The 24629-nt window shown below is 39.7% G+C and overlaps 1 protein-coding gene across 1 annotated transcript in view; it reads right to left on the bottom strand.

Moving 5' to 3' along the window:
- Positions 1–24629, bottom strand: part of GSAP (gamma-secretase activating protein) — a 104380-nt gene that overhangs the window by 58492 nt on the left and 21259 nt on the right. Inside the window, exons 6-12 of the mRNA XM_011927720.1 lie at positions 18119–18207; positions 12581–12650; positions 11286–11335; positions 6931–7035; positions 6463–6522; positions 4685–4728; positions 3680–3765 (exon numbers count right to left, since the gene is read on the bottom strand). Coding sequence (XP_011783110.1) covers positions 3680–3765; positions 4685–4728; positions 6463–6522; positions 6931–6966 — 226 coding nt within the window. The 5' untranslated portion in view covers positions 6967–7035; positions 11286–11335; positions 12581–12650; positions 18119–18207. The remainder of the gene's footprint in view (positions 1–3679; positions 3766–4684; positions 4729–6462; positions 6523–6930; positions 7036–11285; positions 11336–12580; positions 12651–18118; positions 18208–24629) is intronic.

Raw genomic sequence — 24629 nt, 5'->3', positions numbered from 1 at the left:
AACCCAGGAGGCGGAGTTTGCAGTGAGCTGAGATCACTCCATTGCACTCCAGCCTGGGCAACAGAGCAGAGCAGGACTCCGCCTCATTCATAAATAAATAAAGCAAAGTACCAGGGAAGAACCCACCCTGATCCCTCCATGTGAACTCTGGATCCCATTCCACCTTCTAAGCAAATTCACTGTGCCAGTTATTCCTCTCTGCTATGTATTGTCCTGTTTCCTCTCCACTCAACATATGCTGTAAGCATTCAAACATCCTAGAGTCTCTGTCTTAAAATATTCCCTAAATCCTATTTTCCTGTCCAGCTGCTGCCTCTCTCACATCTACACATGCTGCTATGACTTTTTTCAATTCTCATATGCCACTTAACCCAGCATAGCCAAGATTTCACCTCAATTCCACAACACAAACAGCTCACAGTAATCTTCATGCTACTAGACACAGTGGACTCCACCTCTCACTACCTATTCAGTCATTTCTTTGTGAAACTACCCTGTGCCTTCAGCTACTACAATACCAGACTTGTTTTGGTTTTTCCTTTCTCTCTCTCCATTCTTTTTTCCTTTTCCTTTGGATGTTCCACCTAATCTTTATATATTTATGTTCCCAGATCTTATTCATAAGTGTCTTCCCTCCTGACCAAATACTCGCCCCACCCACGGCTTCAAATGCCAGCTATATTCTAAGAGTTTACACATTTATTCATTGCCAGGCCTGACCCCTCTTCTAAGCTCCAGATCTTTTAGTCAACATGTCCAAAACAAAACTCATTATCTTCCTAAGCTCCATCAAAACCCCTATACCTCAGTAAACTACACTACTGTTCACTCATTTGCCGATGCCAGAAACCTGAGAACCATTCCTCTTCCGTGTAATTTATAGCAAATTATCTTAATTTCATCTCTAAAATGCATCCCAATCCCATCTAGATCTTTTCACCTGTACTGCCCATCCTAGTTCACCCTTATTTCAAATGTAGGACTAGACTTAACTGCTCATCTTCCCACTTTTTCTCTTGCCTCCTCCAACCCATCCTTCATCTTTTGTCATCTTTTTTTTTTTGATGGAGTCTCACTCTATTGCCCATGCTGGAGTGCAGTGGTATGACTTCAGCTCACTGCAACCTCTGCCTCTTGGGTTCAAGTGATTCTCCTGCCTTAGCCTCTGAGTAGCTGGGACTACAGGCATGAGCCACCACACCCAGCTAATTTTTTGTATTTTTACTAGAGATGGGGTTTTGCCATGTTGGCCAGGCTGCTCTCAAACTCCTGACCTCAGGTGATCCACCTGCCTTGGCCTCCCAAAGTGCTGGGATTACAGGCGTAAGTCACCGTACCCGACCCAATCCATCCTCCATATAGCAGCCACAGTGATCTTTTGAAAATATGTATTTAATCATGTCATTTCCTGCATAGATGCTTTGGTGAAGGAGTATCAGTGAATCCTAAAACTGACAGGTGAAAAGCTGAGAATAGAATAGTCACATGGTGACAAAGTACCCTCCTACAAATTACTAATTCAGAGGTTAAAATGTGCCTTCATAAGGGAGACATACAGTGGTTACCACTTAACCAAACGACCAGACTTAGCATCACTAACAGTAAGACATCCTGACATTATAGGCCTCCTGATCTGATAAAAGCGAAGTTCACAACATCACCTATGAAGTATTCTCACTAAAAATGCTTAACTTATGTCTAACTGTGCCTTTACTCAGTTGTGCGGAGCTTCCAATTTACAGGAAATGTATAGAGGAAAAAGTTAAATGCCTATGTAAGTAAACAATTAGATAAATCCAGAATGTGGATCATTCCACAAGACAAATGGGCTGGACTCTTCAATATGTCAATGAAAAGAAAGGCAGGGAATAGGATGTAAGAATTGTTGTACATTAACAGACTATGAAGATTTAAATGGCCAAATGTAATGCATGACTCTTGATGGAATCCTGACTTTAAAAGTTATATACATACATATATATTTATATATACACACATACATATATATGACATTTTTGAAGAAATTATGAAAATTTGAATAGAAAAATAAAGTTTGTTGACTAATGTGATAATTTATTTCAGTAATAAGGGAACAGAGATTATATAGAAGTGTCCTTAATCAAAGGAGGTGTGTGCTAAATTATCTAGTGGTTAGGTGTTATGGTGTCTGCAACCTACTTTTGAATGGACTTGGTCAAAAAATAAAATGATACATATATATAGTGAGAATGATCAAGCAAATACTATAAATATGATTGTATAAGTAAAAGGTACATGGATGTTCATTATATTTTTGAACTTTACAGTGAGCTTGTGCATTCTCAAAATAAATTGTATAGTAACAAAACATACCCTTCAATGACTTCTCATCATTCTTAGGATAAAGTCTAAAATCCTCCCATGATCTACAAGGTCCCATATGGCCTGGCCCCTGCCTACCTCTCCAGCTTTCTCTCTCACACTCACTCTACTTCACTGACATGGTCTTAGTTCATACATAACCTTCAAGTCTCCACTGAAATACCACCTCCTTGAGCTCTCTAGGACTGGTGCATGAAGGGATGAGTACAGCTGAGGGATACCTGAGGTGGACAGGAAAAGGGAGAATGGATTATGCAGGAATGAAGTGGGAAAGGGGGCAATTTTCAGGACTAAGAATGGAATGGGATGGAATATCTTGGAAGGAGGCAGAAACAAGGATGGACTGGCTGAACTAGAACATGGTTGAAGATACTAGTATCTTCTATTAAACCTCCATCATAAGTTTTCATGACTTTCTATAATGCTCATTCATAATATAATTCTATTTAAATACTAAGTGTGCACTTGTGTAATGTCTAAAATCTGCGCCAAATAGTAACCTTTACGCTAATAAAGATTAGGGCAGTTTTACTTATCATATCCCCAACACCTAGCAAACAGTAAGTGCTCAATACATGTTGGCCTAATGGGTGAATATCCCACAATAATTTGACTTCAAAGGAATACAATTTTAGTCCAAATGCTACTTAACTCAAGTAGTAAATGTCCATTAAAGTTGAGATATTAAAAATGGCTACTACATGTAGTTATCAGAGCTGATTATTTAGATGATTATTAAGGTTAATGAGCAGTTTTTCACCAGATTTACTGAATGTAATCATATTCATCTTCTCTCATCTTTAGGTATTCTTCTTTTCCCTCTGCTTTTTTTCTATCTATAAAAACTGGTATTAAGGAACAAAATATTTCACATTAATAACTTTATGTCAAGCTCTGATTGTTCACATCAGTAGGCTGCAGCATGGCTCTTAAAGCCAGGTACACAAGTTTAGAACCAAACACATCAGTAAGCCTGACCCAGAAAGCACAGCTATCGTTGTTTGCCATTTGTTAAAAGATGAAGCAGGTGAGAAAATGTAGATTGGTTAAATACAAATCCATCTTCTCTGTTAGAACCATACAAATAATAACTACTAGAAGAAAAATTCTGCTGTTAATAACAACTGTGGCTTCCTCAATATAGACAGTGTATATTTAAAATTAATGAAGATGATTTGATATATGACAATCCATATGATCACCAACATAAAAATGTAGATCTGTTCTATATTCAGACTCCATATAGCTAAAGGATGAGTAAATTTTGTCTAGAACTCAAGTACAGTTGAATAAATTGATAAATATAACCCTAGTTTACCTGTACGGTTGGTAAAAACACACAGAGTCAGGTGTTTCGATAATTTTTCTCGGTCTTGATGATAATCACATCCAAAGTTGACAAGTCTAAGAACACAAAGAATGAGAAATTATTGTATGCATTTAAAAATACATCCCTTCATAAACGATGTGAGTAACCACTAAATAATATACCCACAGAAATGGAAACACATTCCTGAGAAATTTAAGTAGATAACTTTTTTTTGGTTAATAAATTCTGTAGTTTTTTCAAAATACATGGTATATAAATGGCATTAGCCTAATGATAAGGAAAAAATATTACTTTCATCTTACATTTTTATAACTTTTCTGATATAGAGTAATGCACATACTAGTTTCAAAGTAAGCACTTTGAAGTAAGCAAAGTAAGCTAAATGTTCATATATGACGAAATAAAGCTAGTGAAATACTTAACAGTTCAGGATTATCATCATTACTCTAATTTAGAAAGATCTTCATGTCTTCTACACATTGATGGCCTTATGCTTACTTTTTCAGAAGCATCTCATGTTTCCGCTACATGTAAAATAGAGTGGAAAAAGGAAAAACCCTTGTCTTTTGTGTAAAAAGGAAAACAGAAAAAAAAACAATAAACTCAACTGAGCTACAACTGGATTGACCTGTGACATCCTCTTTGATGGCAATAAAAAGTGTTTCAATGTTTGATTCTCAGTGTAGCTCTCTGACCCATCGAATCCTTCTATTTAATCACAGGGAAAAGGGTATATCCATATATCAAAATAAATGGAGATGCACTACAGAAATAAATGGCTAAGAAAATCAATACAATTGACTTTATATGTAAAATCCTGGGTTCATGTTTGATAAAGTTGTTTGTATTTGCTATGGAGAATGGGAATACAAAAAAAGATGGACACAGTATATCAAACTCTCTTTTTATCTGCATAGCATAAAGTAGGAATAAATATAATCATTTTGCCCACAAGTATCTATAAAAATTAGTAACGACCTATGAATAACTTACTTAAATCCCGAGTTGCTTAATGATACGTCCAAGGGTACTTCAAACTGTCAAAAAAATCAGAAGAAAATGAACCCACAATGAAAGTGATGACAGTTCTGAAAACCAGAGCAAGCCCAAGTAAACCAGAAAAATATTGTGCTTGCCTAATAATGAAATGTAACCATCATTATCTTCAGAGGTTATACTCCAAATCCATTGCATAGAAAGTCCATTGAAAATACTCTGGAGTTTACATACAATCATGAGCTTGATGTTTATTTATTTCTTAAAGGGTTAATGCTTGACAAACTTTGTCTTAGATTTGAATATCAAAAACAGGTTGTACAATAGACCAATTGGAAGCAACCATCTTTTACAAGACATAGATGACTGAGTAAGAAAGGAAAGACTGGGTGTCTTTAGAAGGAGAGTAGATGAGCCAACAGAAGCGCAGGATGGGTAAGTGTAATTCTTGCAACGGCATAACAATCTGTATTAGACAGCAACATTAGTCCTACTCAAGAACAGACCGGCATGGTGGCTCACACCTGTAATTCCAGAACCTTGGGAGGCCAAGGCAAGTGGATTGCTTGAGGTCAGGAGTTCAATACCAGCCTGGCCAACATGGTGAAATCCCATCCCTACTAAAATACAAAAATTAGCTGGTCATGGTGACAGGTTCCTGTAATCCCAGGTACTAGGGAGGCTGAGGCAGGATAATTGATTGAATCCAGGAGGCAGAGGTTGCAGTGAGAAGAGATCATGCCACTGCACTCCAGTCAGGGCAACAGAGTGAGACTGTCTAAAAAAGAAAAAAACAAAAAAACGAAAACAAAAAACAACACTGTATTGCCCATCACAAAGATATTAAGGACTCTTCACCACAATGCTTTTTAAAAATCTTTTAAAAAATTCAAATTCTTAAATTTAAATTTTCCTATTTTTAGAAGCTTTTTCTTTTTTCCATCGATGCAACACAATGCTAATGTTCCAGATAGCTTTTTCAGGGGTAATGCTAGATTTTGGTTAAACTATACCCTCTCATTGACTTGTCTCTTTATTCTCAAATCCACCATCCTCACAAGTCCTTTTGGGTCAAGTAACTTGTAACCCCTTAAAGTTATCTCTTACAGACCCCAAAAATTATTAGGTTGGTGTAAAAGTAACTGCAGTTTTTGCCATTACTTTTAAATGATTAGAAACCGCAATTACTTTTGCGCCAACCTAATACCTTCCACTAATCCTCACTTACACGTGTTTCTTTGATGTGAAGCATTCAGTTAGCGAACATTTCTGGTGTGTGTTCTTCTAAGGACCTAATGAACTGGATTTGTTATAGAGTGGAAGCCTGGAGATGGCAAGAACTAATTTTACTTGCTCATACGAGTGACTAACACAAACATCAGGAATGCTAAAGTGCTGCTTATAATAGCAATTCTCTTAAAGGAGGATAATGTATTGGTGGTGGCTCACGCCTGTAATCCCAGCACTTTGGGAGGCCGAGGCCGGCGGATCACGAGGTCAGGAGATCCAGACAATCCTGGATAATACGGCGAAACCCCGTCTCTACTAAAAATACAAAAAAATCAGCCAGGCAGGGTGGCGGGCACCTGTAGTCCCAGCTACTCGGGAGGCTGAGGCGGAAGAATGCGTGAACCCCGGAGGTGGAGCTTGCAGTGAGCCGAGATCACACCACTGCACTCCAGCCTGGGTGACAGAGCAAGACTCCATCTCAAAAAAAAAAAAAAAGAGTAATGTATCATAAACTTTCCTGTAGTGTGATCATTTTCTGGACTTACCATTAAGTTATAGCTCTCATCAGCATAAAACTGGATACATTTTAAGATACTCCTTGATTTCTAAAAGAGAAAATAGAATGACATATTTATTTAAAAACTAGGAAAAAAAGAAAAGGAAGCAGTCAAGAAGCAAACAATTACGAAAATCTTTTCATCATTAGGTTTAATAAAACTTCACTATTTCCATCAATGAAAATGTAGTAATTAGTGAACTGCAGTAATAATGTCAAAATCAAATTGTTCTTATAAAAAAAAGTGCTGGGGCCAAGCACTATGGCTCATGCCTGTACTCCATGTTTTAGGAGCCTGAGGCGGGAGGATCACTTGAGCCCTGGAGTTCAAGGCTGCAGTGAGCTATGATCACACCACTGGGCTCCAGCCTCAGCAAGAGAGCAAGACCCTGTCTCTAAAAAAATTAATATTTTTGTTTGAAAAAAAAAAAGAGTGCCCATGAACTAGTTTTTTCACCTTCAGGTCAATGTAGTATAATCTCTGTTCTGACATATCCCACTGAGCCCAAACGAAATCCTCAACTATTCTGTCTCTCGGGAGATGGCCAGAATTTTTAATCACCTAAAAATGAAAAAAAAAAAAAAAAGGTATGAATAACTTTTAAAGGAGAACATATCTGGAATTCATAATTATTTTCCATGTCTATCTTTATGATACATGTAAATATTTCCACAGTTCACTGTTAGAAGCTCCCCACCCCTAGCACACACAGTCTTTCCAGAAATGTTTTAAGACATCATTTCATTGCCTCCTCTTCTTCCCACTTATAATATATGATTGTATTATTGCTCTTAGTTTAGCAGATAGGCTGAGGCTGTTGAAGACAACACCACACCTCCCACAAATCAATAGCTGTATTAATAGAAGATTCGGAACTTACCGTTCTGTACCTAACTCTCTCAAGTCAAGCCTCTGCAGACAAGAACCCTCCACTACCAAAGACAAAGGCTGTGATACCAAGGAAAAACTCAGGCCTGGCAGTGGAAAGTAGTAGACAATGACCCCAGTTTGGCCATAAACCAACCATGCAGCTTTGGGCATGCCTCTCACCTTTATGTCTCCCATGATGAGTACGATGATATTGCCCATCTCTCAGCAATACTTAACTACTCATTCTTCAAGGCCTGACTTACACATTGTGTTCTACACAAAGCCTTCCCTCACATCCCCAAGATGTAATATAATCCTCACCTGTTTTCCCATGGTGCACTGGCATGCTTCTATGACAATTACATTTTAATTAATGCTATAAGCCTCCCGCAAAGAGTACACACTCTTCTACAACACGTTTCTATTACCAATGCATTGATTGTTTCTAGCATGTAACAGTGCTCAAGGAATGTTTGTTCAGAAGGCGGAAAATGGGCCAGGCACAGTGGCTCACATCTGTAATCCCAGCACTTTGGGAGGCTGAGGTAGGTGGATCACCTGAGGTCAGGAGTTCGAGACCAGCCTGGTCAACATGGTGAAACCCCATCTCTACTAAAAAAATACAAAAATTAGCCAGGCATGGTGGTGCACACCTGTAATCCCAGCTAATTGGGAGGCTGAGGCAGGAGAATCACTTGAACCCAAGAGATGGAGGTTACAGTGAGCAGAGATTACACCACTGCATTCCAGTCTGGGTGACAGAGCAAGACTCCATCTCAAAAAAAGAAAAAAATCCTTTTTTATGCCTGCATGGAATACTATGCAGCCATAAAAACAGATGAGTTCATGTCCTTTGTAGGGACATGGATGCAGCTGGAAACCATCATTCTCAGCAAACTATCGCAAGAACAGAAAACCAAACACCACATGTTCTCACTCATAGGTGGGAATTGAACAATGAGAACACTTGGACATAGGAAGGGGAATATCACACACCAGGGTCCGTTGTGGGGTGGAGGGAGAGGGGAAGGATAGCATTGGGAGATATACCTAATGTAAATGACGAGTTAATGGGTGCAGCACACCAACATGGCACATGTATACATATGTAACAAACCTGCACGTTGTGCACATGTACCCTAGAACATGAAGTATAATAAAAAAACAACAAAACAAAAGGCAGAAAATGAAATAAGGTGTACAAGAGTAAATTGCCAAAGATATTATAAGTATAAAATGTTTGTTTACTAAGTAGCAAAGTCAGAACTATGAAACTGTAAAATCAGGAGATTCTAGAAACCATCCAATTCAATCCCTTAACAGGTAAGAAAACTGAGGCTCTCAGCACTTAGATTAGGCCGCATAGTTAGTTCAGCAAGGTCTGGAATCTATGTCCTGGAATCCTCCCAGTGGCCTTTCAGTGCATCAGCTGACCTCAAAATAATTTAACAGAAGCAGTTAAGAATTAACTTTCCTCAAAATGCTAACTAAGCAAAAGGAATCTACATTGAGATAGATGAGTAAAGAGTAAAGAATAAAGACAGGTTGGGGTAGAAGAAATGAAGAAAAAAGAAACACCAGACTGGTCCATGTTCATGCCTAAACTCTCCTTAATCCTCACAGGGATTTCTTCACCCATGGTAACTTGGAACTTGAGGGGAACCATGTGGCATAAAGAGTTGTAAACCACTATTTCCTGCTTACCCTGTCCATTACATTTAGACAAGAGGAAAGTGATGCCAGAGAAAAGATCCAAGAGGACCTGTCTGTCTCTAAACTTTGGGCAATCATTTTTCTGAAATTTGTTGAGTTGGAGTAGATTTGAGAACCATTCCAGGTAAAGGTATGTACTAACAAGAACATGAATGTCAGATTGTAGCATACCCAGGTTCAAATCTCAATTTTGTTCCTCTCTAGAGTCACCTCACCTCTGTGAGTCTTGCCTGCTGTCTTCTCTGTAAAAATAGGGATAAGCCTAATACCATTTCTATCATGCAGGGATGTTGCGAAGAATATGTGGAATTGCATATTCTTTGCAACATCCCTGCATGATAGAGATAGTCTTACACTTATGCTGTATGAAGCTGTCATCTAAGCCTTTAAAAATGAGGGCAGAAGTACTTCTTGGAAGAACACATGTGAATTAAGGAATGCTAAAGCTGTACCATCCTGAATGGCAGAATCTTTTCTGGGCTGCTGACAGGTGTCCTCTCCATCACTCTTCCCAGTGTGTGTCTGTCCGCCTCTCTCTCTCTGCTCTCAAGCCCTCTTCTAACCAGTCAGTCCCCTGTCTATGCTCATTCCCAGTTCCTGACCCCAACTTGCTTATTTATTTCTCTTCTAAATTCTCATCACTGGCTTTGGGATTCAGCCTTGATCTTTCCTCCTGGGCTTGACCCTCTTCTGACCCCTGGCCCTGTCTGTCCTTGTGCTCCCATCCACTTAGCCCCTGCAGGACAATGGTAGCCCAGAGCTTCAGTGACACACTTTCTCCTGGCAATTTTCCAGCCAGGCTTCTTGATTCAAGGCTTTCAATAGCTGATACACAATTTGTAAGTGCCATTTTCTGTTTCAATTTGTTCATTTAACTTTAAAATCTTCAGAGAAACATTAAAATCTTCAGAGACAATTTTGATGCAGACTAAATATTGAAGAAAATCATTTTTAATATCAGTAACATATTAAGAACCTATATAAATTATCAAGAAAAAGACAGCCCAGTAGAAAAATAGATAAGGATACAACTAAACAATTTTTGAAAAAGCAAATCAAATAGCCAGTACGCTGAGGAAAAGATGGTGAAATGCATTAATATTAAGGGAGATACAGACTAAGATAATATGCTATCAACTTAAACTCATCAAATTGGAAATTTTTTAAAAGGTAAGTATACCTTTTCATGATATGAATTGAGGGAAAATGTACTCTCAAATTTTGCTTCAAACATTGTCAACTGTTAGAAATTTTTTGGAAAGCAACCTGGAAAAATCTGTTGGAATTTATTAAATGGATGTACTCATCAAACACTCCATCCCTGAGGATTTAGCTCAAATAAATATACGTACCAGTACATAAGGCTATAGGAAAAAAAGTTTAAGATGATTTATAATTCAAAAGCAAAAACAAAAAACTGGCAATTTAGTGAATGTCTATCCATAGCAGGGACCATTATCTACTTCTAAAGAGACTGAATTGGAGCTATTCTAGTTTACTTGTAGGTAATTCCACAAAGCTGAATGAGTAAGAAATGGATAATAAGCCCCTGGGTGGGTCAGAGGTGGGGGTAGGAGATTAGTATTAGTATGGAGAAAAGTATGATACATACCAGGCTGTGAACAAAAGAGATTAAAAAAAAAAAAGGTACATGTGGAACACAAGCAAAAAAATTACACTCTATGAAACCCATATATGGTATGATATATAGTATGATTGTATATATGGTATAAATATATGGTATGATCCCATGATATGCATATATGTACATATAAAAATTAGAGTAAATAACCAATTAGTTACATCTCTATTTTAGTAACCCATAGGGATACTCCTGATCTTTTTACCTACTAAGCAAAAGCAAACACAAAAGCAGCAGGTAAATTTATGTATTATGATTCTACTTTGGTAAAAACAATTGAATCCCCACAATACTTTACAACCTTACATAGGTTTGCACGAGCAAGGTAAAAGCTGTGGAAAGATACACAGGCTGTTATCAGCTTCTTCAGGATACTGAGATTGAGCGTTGAGATAGAGAAAAATGGGATAATTAACTTCATATATATTTGTATCATTTCACACATTAGAACAGCAAGTCTATACTTCGAAAGTCATCAAATAAAGAAAACATTACATATCAATAACATTAATTTTCTTTAGCAGTCTAGTAATGTAGTTCTTTGTGGAACAAAAACTATGAGGCGAAAAGAGTTTCAAATCTTTACCACTCTATTTCCATCTTCTTGGGTGACATGGATACGAAATTGCTCAATATCTTTAAAAGAAAAACAGAGAAAGATAATTTAACTTTAAGGAAACATATGAGTACTATTTTTGCCTAACACTTGTAAAAACAGTGTTATAAAAGCAATGCAGATTGAACAACTGGCCATAAAAACAACATTATCACAAACTGTAACCTCACAATAGAGGTTCAAAAACTTTTTGAAACCCATTTTTCTCCATCTTCCCTTTACAGTTAATTTCAAGTCCTGCATTTATTCTGCTCCTCAATATCAACAATACATGAAGCATTTAGCCCACCTGCTTCCCTGGGTTCCCTCAGCAAGTACTTGGCTTCCCTATACCATCAGTGTTGTATAGGGCTAACAAGGGCTTCCTTAGCAGAGTTTATCTCCAATTCCCAAATACCAAACACTTGTTTGTATGAACATACCAGATAAAAACTCATTATACGAGACATTTTGGGGAAGCATTTTAATAGCGGTCAATTTCACTTGAACAAAACCCTGAACACTAAAGACAATCTGTGTAGATGGTCCCTTTCTATCAGTAACAATTTGAATTCAGCCATATTTACCTTCTGCTGGTCCTAGTTACAAAACTGAACAAGAGCTTAGACACTGAACAAAGCCTTACCCCTCAAGCCTGTCCTTCCAACTATAAACTAGCAGTTTCATCTTGTAATGCGAAAGACAGCTTACAAGCTCCACTAGTAAATTTTGTCTTTCCTCTCCCTCCCCTAACTTGAAATCATCATGGAAGGACATAACCTTTTATGTCCTAAACTTATTTGCCTCTACCTGAATTTGTCTAAGTTAGTAGGTCTTAAGTTCTGCCATGGAATTCTTTTAGCTACTATAAACTTCCCCTCTCTCCATCCAAGCATCTCCATATTATAGTTATCCACCGTGACAGACATCCAAAAGACAGATGAACTAAAAATGACAACTGTGACAGACACCCAAAAGACGAATGAACTAAAAATGACAAAAATGACCTGTTCTACAAACATTCTACCATGGGACTAAATTGCAAATGCATGTATGCAAGAGCCCATCATTCCCAGGATGAGAAAGCTGAACAGAGCCAAAGGGAACAACACTTGGGGGCCAAAGGAAAAGTCCTTCCCAAGGAATTCCAGGTCTCATATGGACATCAAAGTTCAGTGGACCCTCGGCAATGGCAGGTGGATATCTAGAAGATTCAATCATGTCCCACACTAGGACATGATATGCCATTCATGAAATTCCTATATTCCACCTAAAGATACACTTACATTTCTCTTCTGAAATCAGTAACAGATGGTTCTCTGGAAGAGGATGACTTTCAAAATGTGGGTAGAGAAACTGTAAAAAAGAAATTAATCATAATTGTAAGCAACTACCTTGCTTGAACAAGTATTTCCAAAGTTGTGCTTGATGACTGTACTATTACATACCATTGAAGAAACTGGGAATCACAGAAGAGTTTAGGGGAATCACCTGCACACACACATTGCAGGTCAAAGCAAGCAAGAAAACAGAACACTGTCAGGACCTCAGCTTTCCAGAGGGGAATTGATCTCAAATACAACACTATCTTTACTTATTTAAACAGTAAGGCTTCTGGCTGGGCACAGTGGCTCACACCTGTATCCCCAGCACTTTAGAAAGCCAAGACAGGCAAATCACTTGACCTCAGGAGTTCAAGACCAGCCTGGGCAACATGGCAAGACCCCATCTCTACAAAAAATACAAAAGATTAGCCAAGTGTGGTGGCACGTGCCTGTAGTCCCAGCTACTCAGGAGGTTGAGATGGAAGGATCACTTGAACCCAGGAGGTGGAAGTTGGAGTGAGCCAAGATCATGCCACTATACTCCAGCCTGGGTGATAGAGAGCAGGACTCTGTCTAAAAATAAAGTAAAATAAACAGTAAATGTTAAAGTTGAAGCTATTTCTAGGGATGGTGCTTCCTATCTGGAATATTTGATTCTGAAACCAATCAGAAATAATGCAAACAACATTTATACAGAATGTTCTATTTCACACACACACACACACACACACATCAACATAGTCTTTGTGCAACTAAACCTAGTATATAATTTGAGAGCCAAGCAATATTCCCCACGACAACTTCCAAAGTCCCACATCCAAGAGACAAAGCACAACATAACCAGAACTTGTCAAGAAAGAACAGTGAGTCATGGTGTCACACGAGTTGAGGATTTACAAGCCTGAAAGCACAGAACAACTGTCACCAGGAAGAAAAGGCTTAAGTATACCCCATTCCTCCTCCTCTGTGCTCTCCCATATGAGCCCACCACTATGTGTCTGTTTGCAGGACAAAGCAGGCTGCCAGCAACACAAGTCCTGACCCTGTCAACTGTGATAATGAGGAAAAATTGGTCACAGGATGACTCAAAAGGGCAACTGTAAACCAGTCGTTTTATTTTGCAGCATGAAAGACCTGTGAATTTTGTTCTTTTCCTCACCCAAAACTTGAAAATAATATAAAAGGACATAACTTTTATGTCCCAATCTCTCAGTCATTAGTCAGACTAAACTTAGGACAATTTTTTATTATTTCCTAGTGTCCTAAATTTGCATAATATCAGATTAAAAATAGTACTAGTCAATTTTTGGAACATTTATAGTTGAGTTCCCTTTTAGAAATGAAAAGCAAAACATGCTTCAGAGCAATAGTGTCAAAATTATAAAATAGCAATGCAAAATTCAGCTACAAAAATAATACAGAACTAACTGTCTCATAATTTGGAAAATGTCGCACATCAAACAAGATACTTTGTATACCAGAGTTGAGGAAAAGCAGAGATGAATGACACCACATACAGGATAGGAGAACAAATGTTCAGGGCCTCAAAATATGGAGATATCTGCTCCTACGGAAGATGGTATGGCCTCCAGCTCTACAGAGGTGGCCAGGGCATGCCTGCTTAGGAACGTGACATGGACTGAGGTGCTGAAGAGATGTAACTGCCAACCTCTAAACCTCTGCCTGGTTTTCCTGTGACAATCAGGAAAAATGTTATTTTTAAAGTCCCATTTAGGTAGGTGTTGTTTTTCTTTCTATTATAAGGTGTTCCCAGAGTAAGGCCTGGAAACCAAAAGCAGACAGGCTTCAGACACAGCTCTACAAAAGCACTCAAGGTGATAACATACAATTTGGGGATGGCATAGAAGCGTGGAATTTAATCAGTGTTAGTTTTTAATATTTAAGAAAGCAACCTGAGAGCACTGCTTTATTTTTTGAAAAAAGCCAAGAACGTAAAACAATTTCTGGGCTATGTCCTAACAATTGGAAGGTCTGGATCTATCTATAAACATGCCTTTTAAATATTATTTGAAAAAGCAAGACAGTAAGTGAGTTATTATATTGAATCACGTAATATACACATTACAGAACAAATGAAAATCCAGTGTTTGGTAAATGGATGCTTGTGGCTTAGGATGAAAATCCTAGTGACAGGATCTTACAACCAAGGGTATGGATGAGTTACTTCGTGAATCAGCAGATTATATTTACTTAGGAAAATTTACCTTCACAAATAAGGAGCTAGACTTAGAATGAATATTGGTCTTTGGAGGTCTGTAGTGTAGGTATGTAGAGGGTGTGGAATTACCCACTGGAACTATCTTGAAGACACACCTCATGCTGAAAGGGAACACTCAAAGGGTCCCGGATTGGGATCCAACCCCCACCTGCCACTGTCCTCCTCTGTGTAGGTGGTCAAGACTACACATGCAGAGTTAGGGAAATGTGCTACTGGAGATCACCATGGATGTTTTTATAAGAAAAAGGAAATTGATCCCACGGCAAGACCAACTCAATGGACAGTAGATGTCATTTCTCTAGAGGCAGGAGGGAGAAGGTGGGGATTTGCCACTGGGGTTTGGAGGAGTTTCTCTCTCCAGAGGCATAGACACCGGGGCAGGAGGCAGGGCTAGGGACTGAGATGAGTCCACGGAATGAGTACAAATTTTACTTTATTTGGGTGGGGACCTTTCCTTTGGCCTATAGATGCTGTCCTGTTCCACGTACTTTTAACTTTTTTTTTTTCTTTTTTTTGAGATGGAGTTTTGCTCTGTTGCCCAGGCTGGAGTGCAATGGCACAATCTTGGCTCACTGAAACCTCCGCCTCCCAGGTTCAAGCGATTCTCCCACCTCAGCCTTCTGAGTAGATGGGATTACAGTAGTGCACCACAATGCCTGGCTAATTTTTATATTTTTAGTATTTTTAGTACTAATTTTTATATATTTTATATTTTTAGATGGGGTTTTGCCATGTTGGCCAGGCTGGTCTCAAACTCCTGAGCTCTAGCAATCCACCCTCCTTAGCCTCCCAAAGTGCTAGGATCATAGGCATGAGCCGCCGCACCCAGCCACTTTTTTTTAAACTGAGTTCACATAACATAAAATTTACCATTTTAACCACTTTAGTATATACAATTTCTGGTAGTTTTTAATATATTTGCAATGTATACAACCACTTGCTTTTAAAAACTTTTCCCCTTTCTATGTTCCAATTCCCTTTAGTTACCCCAATCCTTCAGTCTCCACCATCTATATGGCTCTAACAAGATGCTGAGCAAGCCAAAGAACAGACCAGAAAAGGGAAGTGTACTCTGTCCCCCAGCCATCCCACACTGATGACAGTGTAGACAGAGTAGCTTCCTGAGGGTAGGGGAATGCAGCTTGGGAGCTTCAGGCTAGGCCATGTCTGGAATTGAGGAGTGACCCACAGTGCTGTCAGGAGTGGCTGGGAAATGTGCAGCTGAAAGGACTGGCTGACAGGGGAGGACCCTGGGCAGACAGAGACAACCCTCTCACCTAACCCACTGGAATAGGGAGGCCCATAGGCTGGAGGCTGGTAGTAGCTTGGGGGACAGAAAGGCAGACATTTTGAGTGGTGCAGATTGACTCCAGCTAGACCAAAAGAAACGATATTTTGACCCTGTAACAAAATGTGAAATTAGGCGAAAGGAAATTATGCTGTAGCACCGCATGAACACATACAGTTGATTCAAATTATCTGTAGTAGTTATGTTTTAGTAACATCACCACAAATACTATATACTGAATACTGAACCATTGTTTCTAGGGAAAATACAAAGGGAGTTGATCATAATTCTGAAAGACACAGTCCCAAATGCCATATCCTAAATATTGAAACCCCAAAAGATCAAAATCCCAAAAATATAATTCTGGAAGATAATAATTTCAAAAATTATTTAAAAGATGTACTGACGGCCGGGCACGGTGGCTCACGCCTGTAATCCCAGCACTTTGGGAGGCCGAGATGGGCGGATCACGAGGTCAGGAGATTGAGACCATCCTGGCTAACACTGTGAAACCCCGTCTCTACTAAAAATACAAAAATTGGCCGGGCACAGTGGCGGGCACCTGTAGTCCCAGCTACACAGGAGGCTGAGACAGGAGAATGGCGTGAACCTGGGAGGTGGAGCTTGCAGTGAGTGGAGATCACGCCACTGCACTCCAGCCTGGGAGACAGAGCGAGACTCCGTCTCAAAAAAAAAAAAAAAAAAAGATGTACTGACATTTTTAAAAGAAGAATTATCTGAGAAGCAAAACACAAAAGAACACTTCATAGTCCACTGTATACAATAAAATAGGCAATAATAACATACACAGTTTTGAAAGTATAGACACTCGTGTATCCTAACTATCCTGGGATCATGACTTTTGGGACTTTAGACATCAGGGATTTTCATCTTTCAGGATTTCAACATTTAGGATTATGTTGTTCAGGATTGTCTTTTGGGATTATGATCCAAACCCAAACAAGGATAAATTCTTGTAAGCCTCTAGTCACAATATGTTTGTCAATAGATCAGTATATAACTTTGTTTTGTGTGTTTCTATTTAAAGACACTCCTTAACCTCATGGCCAACAGCACAGTAACTCATGACTGAATGAAGCTTATCTGAAACACATATTTTCTCCCTAAGGCATCTGACAGTCTTCTTGCACTTAGGAACACTAGACAGTGCCTCAGCGCTATGCCTGGAAGCCGTTTAAACAATGAAATCGCCAGGAAAAAGCACAAAAGATGGAACTAGGCCATGAAAACAACCGTCATTTTAGTATGAGAGCTAAAACAAAAAAGGTAGGGCATCGCCATGTTCAATCTCAATTGCGAATGTACATGTTGGAAGACAAATTCTTTCACCACTCAGCATATATCTGCACATAACTGGCCAAGTACTGTAAGTGTTTAATTTAGGCGTTCCAAATAAATTTTAGGAGTAGTAGAATTTGCAAATATGGAATCTCCAAATAATGAGGACTGACTATATCTATGCCATCTACACTATACGCGCAGTTTCTGCATCAACTCTTGAAGTTGATAAATTCAGGGATTAAGCCATTTAATCACAGATATTTAATCTGTCAACCATGTAAATACATTACATAGACCATTTTAAAGCTTCCCTTAAATGTGTTTAATAATTTATAATATTTGATATTTTACCATGAGAAAATATTAATTATATTTAATATTTGATATTTTATAATGAGAAAATATTTAATATTTGATATTTTATCATGAGAAAATATTACACTACTATGAAACAAATGATAGCATGACAGAGTTGGTGGAGCTAGCTTCGAGTTCTTAATTTCCATGCTTGCAAAGAAAGAGCGGATACTTCCAGCCACAGTAGTCTACAAGACTGTTCTGAGGAGTAAATATAATAATGATAGAGTGAAAGTACTTTGTAAACCCCAATTCCTCCAGGCTGCATACCTTTTGATTAATGAGGTAAGTGATGAATGGCATGCTTACTTACCTGAACCCAAATATAGTTATCCACAGCCTTTAGAACCTTCACATTGTTAACAGGGTGGATTTCAACCAACAAAGTCAAGCACTTTGATCCTACAGAGAAAAGAAGGCTTTTAGTAACAAAGATTATAATATCACACATTATTTTTTCCAAAGCAAGAAGGAAGAGCAATTTCTGATAAATCCTACCACAGTGACTATAAACTATTAAACAATTCTACCATCCTAAAGTCCTGTGAGGAGACTGAAACTGTACACCTGTTCCCAGTTTTACTCTCTAGGATGTGTGGTAGCTCCAGGACCCCAAAAGAGCAATCAGCCCCGCAAAGGACCTGCCTTCCACACCCTCAGGAGCCCTGAAGAAGCTGCTTTTTATTATGAAAACCACAGGATACTCAAGAAATGCAAATGTGAAAAGGGAAGTCTTTGAACAGCCCTGGAAACAACAGTAGATACAAGGGAGACAAATTTCAGGTTATAAGAGTTTTGCATTTACAGAAAAGCATCACAATTAAAACACAAGCGGCTTCTGAAATCAAAGATCACTGTATATTACTTTGCACTCTCACCAGCAACGTGTAAAAGGGCCTAACAAACGGGTTTCTAATGGATATCATTTTTCCCAATTATCACAATTCTATGATTTGCAAAAGCAGACACATCTGAACTTTCCAAAAATATAAATATGCTAACTATTGTATTAGCTATTCTACCGGGGGAAAATAAAAGGTAATTTTCTTAAAGTTTGACTTTAAAGTTTGACACTTCTACAAATCCAAGAGGGACACAGAAAAGATCTCAAGGGAGAAATCAATATACACGGAGTGAAGAAGTTGTTTGCACTCATTTCATGCCATTTTTAGCATAGCTCCACAAGCCCTCTAGGCTTTTAAGTCTAAATAAACACAGTGTGATTCTGTGTCACTCCAATTCAGCAGCACAATGGCAAATATTGTTTGTGTAGGAAAATAAAATGATTTCTGATACATGAACATGTTAAGGCTGACAGTATCTATCAGTAGGACATAGGCCGGGTTTCCCTCGGGGACAGCGGTATAGCACTGATAATGACCCACTTATTTCTTCACTGTCACATCTAGCAAATGCCATAAAAGACAGCAATCAGGAGAAAGTCCATGGACACGGGCTTCCCTGCATGGAGTTACCAAAGATATCTAAATTTAGGTCAAGGTTCCCCCTCCCCCAAGATTAAACTGTAGAAAAGAAGGACTGGCCTTATATTTGAGCTTTTATTGAAATTCTAATATGATCCAGTGTCTCTCAGTGACTTCACTGTGAAAAATAACATACAATTTAGGGAGGGCACAGAAGCGTGGAATTTAATCAGTGTTAGTTTTCAATATTTAAGAAAGCAACCTGATAGCACTGCTTTATTTTTTGAAAAAAACCAAGAATGTGAAACAATTTCTGGGCTATGTCCTAACAATTGGAAGGTCTGGATCTATCTACAAACATGCCTTTTAAATATTACTTGAAAAAGCAAGACAGCAAGTTATTATATTGAATCACATAATATACACACTACAGAACAAATGAAAATCCAGTGTTTGGTAAATGGATGCTTGTAGCTTAGGATGAAAATCCTAGTGACAGGATCTTACAACCAAGGGTATGGATGAGTTACTTTGGGAATCTGCTTGATGACTCAAAAAATGGCTCCAGGAATAAAAAAAAACATTGGTGTCAAAGATATTTGTGAAGAAAAATAGAATAGAAATGCTCTGTTGAGAGGTGAGTATGGGGGGGGTGGGGAAATGAATTTCTCTTATTGTTATTTTAAATGTGTATGACTAAATTAGCATATTAAATAGTACAAGCTGACATTTTTTGACCTAAAAGTGTGTGTGTGTGTATATGTGTGTGTATGTATGTATATATATATAATTTTTTTTTAAAACGAGATTGAGTCTCACTTTGTCACCCAGGCTGGAGTGCAGTGGCATGATCTCGGCTCACTGCAACCTCCGCCTCCTGGATTCAAGCAATCCTCCTGCCTCAGCCTCCTGAGTAGCTAGGATTATAGGCATCCGCCAACACACTTGGCTAATTTTTTTGTATTTTTAGTAGAGATGTGCTTTCACCATGTTGGCCAGGCTGGTCTCGAACTCCTGACCTCATGATCTGTCTGCCTCAGCCTCCCAAAGTGCTGAGATTACAGGTGTAAGCCACCACACCAGGCCAAAAGTTTATGAATTTTAACTGGGGCAGGGGGAGAGGGGACCTTTTGGGGGAGAAAGAGGAAATTTTCTCATTAGAAAAATAATCACAGCTGGGCATAGTGGCTCACACCTGTAATCCCAGCACTTTGGGAGGCTAAGGCAGGCGGATCATGAGGTTAGAATACTGAGACCATCCTGGCTAACACAGTGAAACGCCGTCTCTACTAAAAATACCAAAAAAAAAAAAAAAAATTAGCTAGGCATGGTGGCACACGCCTGTAGTCCCAGCTACTCAGGAGGCTAAGGCAGGAGAATCTCTGGAAACCAGGAGGCGGAAGTTGCAGTAACCCAAGGTTGCGCCACTTCACTCCAGCCTGGTGACAGAGCGAGACTCCATCTAAACAAACAAAAAAATTAGCTGGGCATGGTGGCACACATCTGTAGCTACGTGGGAGGCTGAGACAGGAGAATCACTTGAACCCAGGAAGCGGAGGTTGCAGTGAGCTGAGATCGTGCCACTGCACTCCAGCCTGGGCAACAGATGAGGCTCTGTCTCAAAAAAAAGAAAAGAAAAAGAAGAAAAACAATCACCATATATTTGGTCTTTTTTTTTTTTTAAGCAGGAATTTGTATCCAAATGAGATAGCCAGCTATCAGCTAGATTTTCTTATCTTTAAAATGGGAAGATCTTTCAAGGCAAAAAAAACTTTCTACACTAATTTTTCCCTTCTGGAGTACCACCTAGACATTTGACTAATATTACTAGCATAATAAGAGTAAACCTTTGCAAATAGGTTTGCAACATACTTTGTGCTCTCGATAACATACCATGTGCTTTCACAGTGAGAAAGGAAGCATTGTGAATTAAGATTCTAGAGACATCAGTTCTCGTTTCAGTTCTGCATTATCCTGGTATTTACTTCACAGCAAATCACCACGCTTTCCTAGTCCTCAATGCCTCATTATTAAACATAATAAAACATGTGGGGCAAGGTGCTCATACCTACAATTCCAACACTTTTGGAGGCCAAGGCAGGAGGATCGCTTGAGGCCAGGAGTTTGAGACCCACCTGGGCAACATAGTGAAACCCCATCTCTACAAAAAAATGAAAAAAATATTAAGAACAAGCTGGGCATGGTGGTGTGTGCCTGTAGTCCCAGCTACTCAGAAGGTTGAGGTAGAAAGATCACTTGGGCCAGAGAGTTCGAGGCTGTAGTGAGCCATAAGAGTGTCAGTGCACCCCAGCCTGGGCAACAGAGCAAGACGCTGTCTCAAAAATAATAATCAGAATAAAATGAAAGACCAAAGAACCAGATTACTTCTACAATCCCTTTCAGCCATAAAATCCCATTATTCTATGAGGTGCTAAATTAAGAATTTTGATGGCCAGGAGAGGTGGCTCACACCTGTAATCCCAGCACTTTGGGAGGCTGAGGCAGGTGGATCACCTGAGGTCAGGAGTTCGAGACTAGCCTGGCCAACACAGGGAAACCCTGTCTCTACTAAAAATACAAAAATTAGCCGGGCATGGTGGTGGATGCCTGTGGTGCCGGCTACTCAGGAGGCTGAGGCAGGAGAATTGCTTGAACCTGGGAGGCGGAGGTTGCAGCGAGCCTAGATCGCACCATTGCACTCCAGCCTGGGCAACAGAGCAAGACTCCATCTCAGAAAAAAAAAAAAAAATTTTGAGAATCAATATATCAGTAGAGACTGGACACAGTGGCTCACGCCTGTAATCCTAACATGTTGGGTGGCTGAGGTGGGCGGATTGCCTGAGCTCAGGAGTTCAAGACCAGTCTGTCCATCCCCTCTCTGCTGAAAACACAAAAAATTAGCCAGGCATGGTGGTGCACACTTGTAATCCCAGCTATTCAGGAGACTGAGGCGGGAGTATCATTTGAACACGGGAGGCAGAGGTTGCAGTGAGCCGAGATCATGCCACTGAACTCCAGCCTGGGTGACAGAGCAAGGCACTGTCTCAAAAAAAAAAAAAAAAAGATTATCAGTGGAGACTGGGAGACCATCACTGAAGGGGAAGACAGGACCAGGCAATATCTGGAAACCACAAGGAGAGACAGCAGGATCAGGCAAAGGGATAGACATGACATGAGGAGAACGGAGGTGTGATCCAGGCACACGCTGTGAAATGGTGACAAAGATGGGAGAGTTCAGTATGGCCTGGTTCTGAAGTAGCTCTGGTTATTCAAGCTCTTGAACCAAATCACAGCTTCACAGAGCATCTGTGACACTTGACTGTCTATGATGGTAAGAGGGAGCTCTGGAAAATCTCAGTGGCAATGAGGCCCCTGACCCATGTAGTCACCCCAATTGCTGCCCAGTGAGGATCTGCTGTGACTTGTGGCAAATGCAACTCCACAGGGGAGGATGAAGGGGACAGCCAGAACCTAGTTTGCTATGGAAGGCCATTTTCTCAGTAAAATATTAACTCTGCCATCTCTACAGCCAAAAAAGGAGCACTATTGATTAAAAAAAAGAAAAAAAACTGCACCGTAAAGTATGTGGATCAAAGAAGCCTGTTTACATAAAAGATGGTGCAATTTGTCTCATCTACTGTGGAAAAATGCCATTTTAAGCAACAGTGTTAAACCCCACCTGAGACAAACCACATCTTATAATCAAATGGCTTGTAAGGCCATTTGATGGACAGACAAAATAACCTTTCCAAATATTCATTCAAATAAAACATTCTAATAAATCCTATAGTGCTTTCTGATTACATCATCTGAAATCTTTACTGAACAAAATGAAATCGTCCCATGATGAGCAATATCTTTCATATACTGATGACTCCTAAATGTGTCTCTCCAGCCCCGACCTCTTACCTGGCCTTCTGACTCATCTCCAAACTCTACCTCACATCTCCACTGGGATGTCTATTAGGCATGTCAAACTGAGCAAATCCAAATGAAACTCTTCTTTCCTGCCCCTCCCATGTATACATACACACCCACATGCCCTTCTACCTGTTCTAGCCAAAAAACCTTACAGTGAGTCACCCTTGACTTGTCTCTTTTTCTCATATTCCCATCAAATCTCATATTGCCATCAAATCCGGCAGCATGCATATGTGTGTGTGTATATATATATAAATATATATATATATATATATATATTTTTTTTTTTTTGAGATGGAGTCTCACTCTGTCACCCAGGCTGGAGTGCAGTGGCCTGATCTCAGCTCACTGCAAGCTCCACCTTCCGGGTTCATGCCATTCTCCTGCCTCAGCCTCCCAAGTAGCTGGGACTACAGGTGCCCGCCACCATGCCTGGTTAATTTTTGTAGTTCTATAGAGACAGGGTTTTACCATGTTGGCCAGGCTGGTCTGAAACTCCTGACCTCAGGTGATCCACCTGCCTCAGCCTCCCAAAGTGCTAGGATTACAGGCGTGAGCCACTGTGCCTGGCCAAGCAGCCAATCTTGAAAAGTTGAGAATACATCCAAACACAGTCACTTAGCCCTTGCTCCGTTTCACCAGTCCAAGCCATTAGATTATAATAGTTCTCCCCTTGCCCTGCTGCAGTCCATCTTCCACACAGCAGCTACAGCAATCCTTTTATGAAGCAAGTTAGATCACGCCCCTGCTCAATATGCATATCGCTTCCCATTTTACTATAAATGAGGGCCACAATCTTTACAATGGCCTCCTTGGGTCTATGTGATCTGTCTGCACCTCACCTCCTTTTTCCTTTGCCCTCAGTTCCTATCACTCTGCCCCTTGTTTGCTCCACTTGTCTCACTGACCTTTTCACTATCCTTGAACAGTGAGTCTACCAAGTATAGTCTGTGATGACTGTTTGATCTTCTAGAAATGTGCTTTCCCCACAGCCTCGTGCTTGTTCCCTCCCCACCTTCAGGTCTCTGTTTAAACATTCCCCTAATGGCCTTTCCTAGTATCCTTCCCCAAATAAATTAATTGCACTCAAATCTCTGCTTCAGACACAGTGTATGGGGAAATTCACACTCAGATAAGAACTTATCTCAGGGAGCAATATAACTCTAGGATCACTCTAGCCAGGGTTGGCATAAGGGACTGGGAAGAATGAAACAGGGAAGAAAAGTATACCAGTAAATGGGGCATTATCAAATTAGTGACCACCCTGGATTTTAAGCTGCTTGGAGTGCACCTCACAATTACCCACTTTGGAGACGGAAAGGAAGATTATTTATCTTTCAGCTCCTTGCCACCATTGGTCGTGGATTATTCTCCTGGGCATCATGCCCAACCATACTTCCAAGCTGTACGTGTGTAGGCAGTAAATAGATTTTCCTAGGCGCCCTGGGCAGAAAGCAAGACACAGGTAGGGCAGCTGAG

The sequence above is a fragment of the Colobus angolensis genome, unplaced genomic scaffold, assembly GCF_000951035.1.
Source record: "Colobus angolensis palliatus isolate OR3802 unplaced genomic scaffold, Cang.pa_1.0 Scaffold74, whole genome shotgun sequence".
Classification (NCBI taxonomy): domain Eukaryota; kingdom Metazoa; phylum Chordata; class Mammalia; order Primates; family Cercopithecidae; genus Colobus; species Colobus angolensis.
Note: the sequence above shows the minus strand (reverse complement) of the source record. Positions and strands in the feature narration are given on the sequence as shown.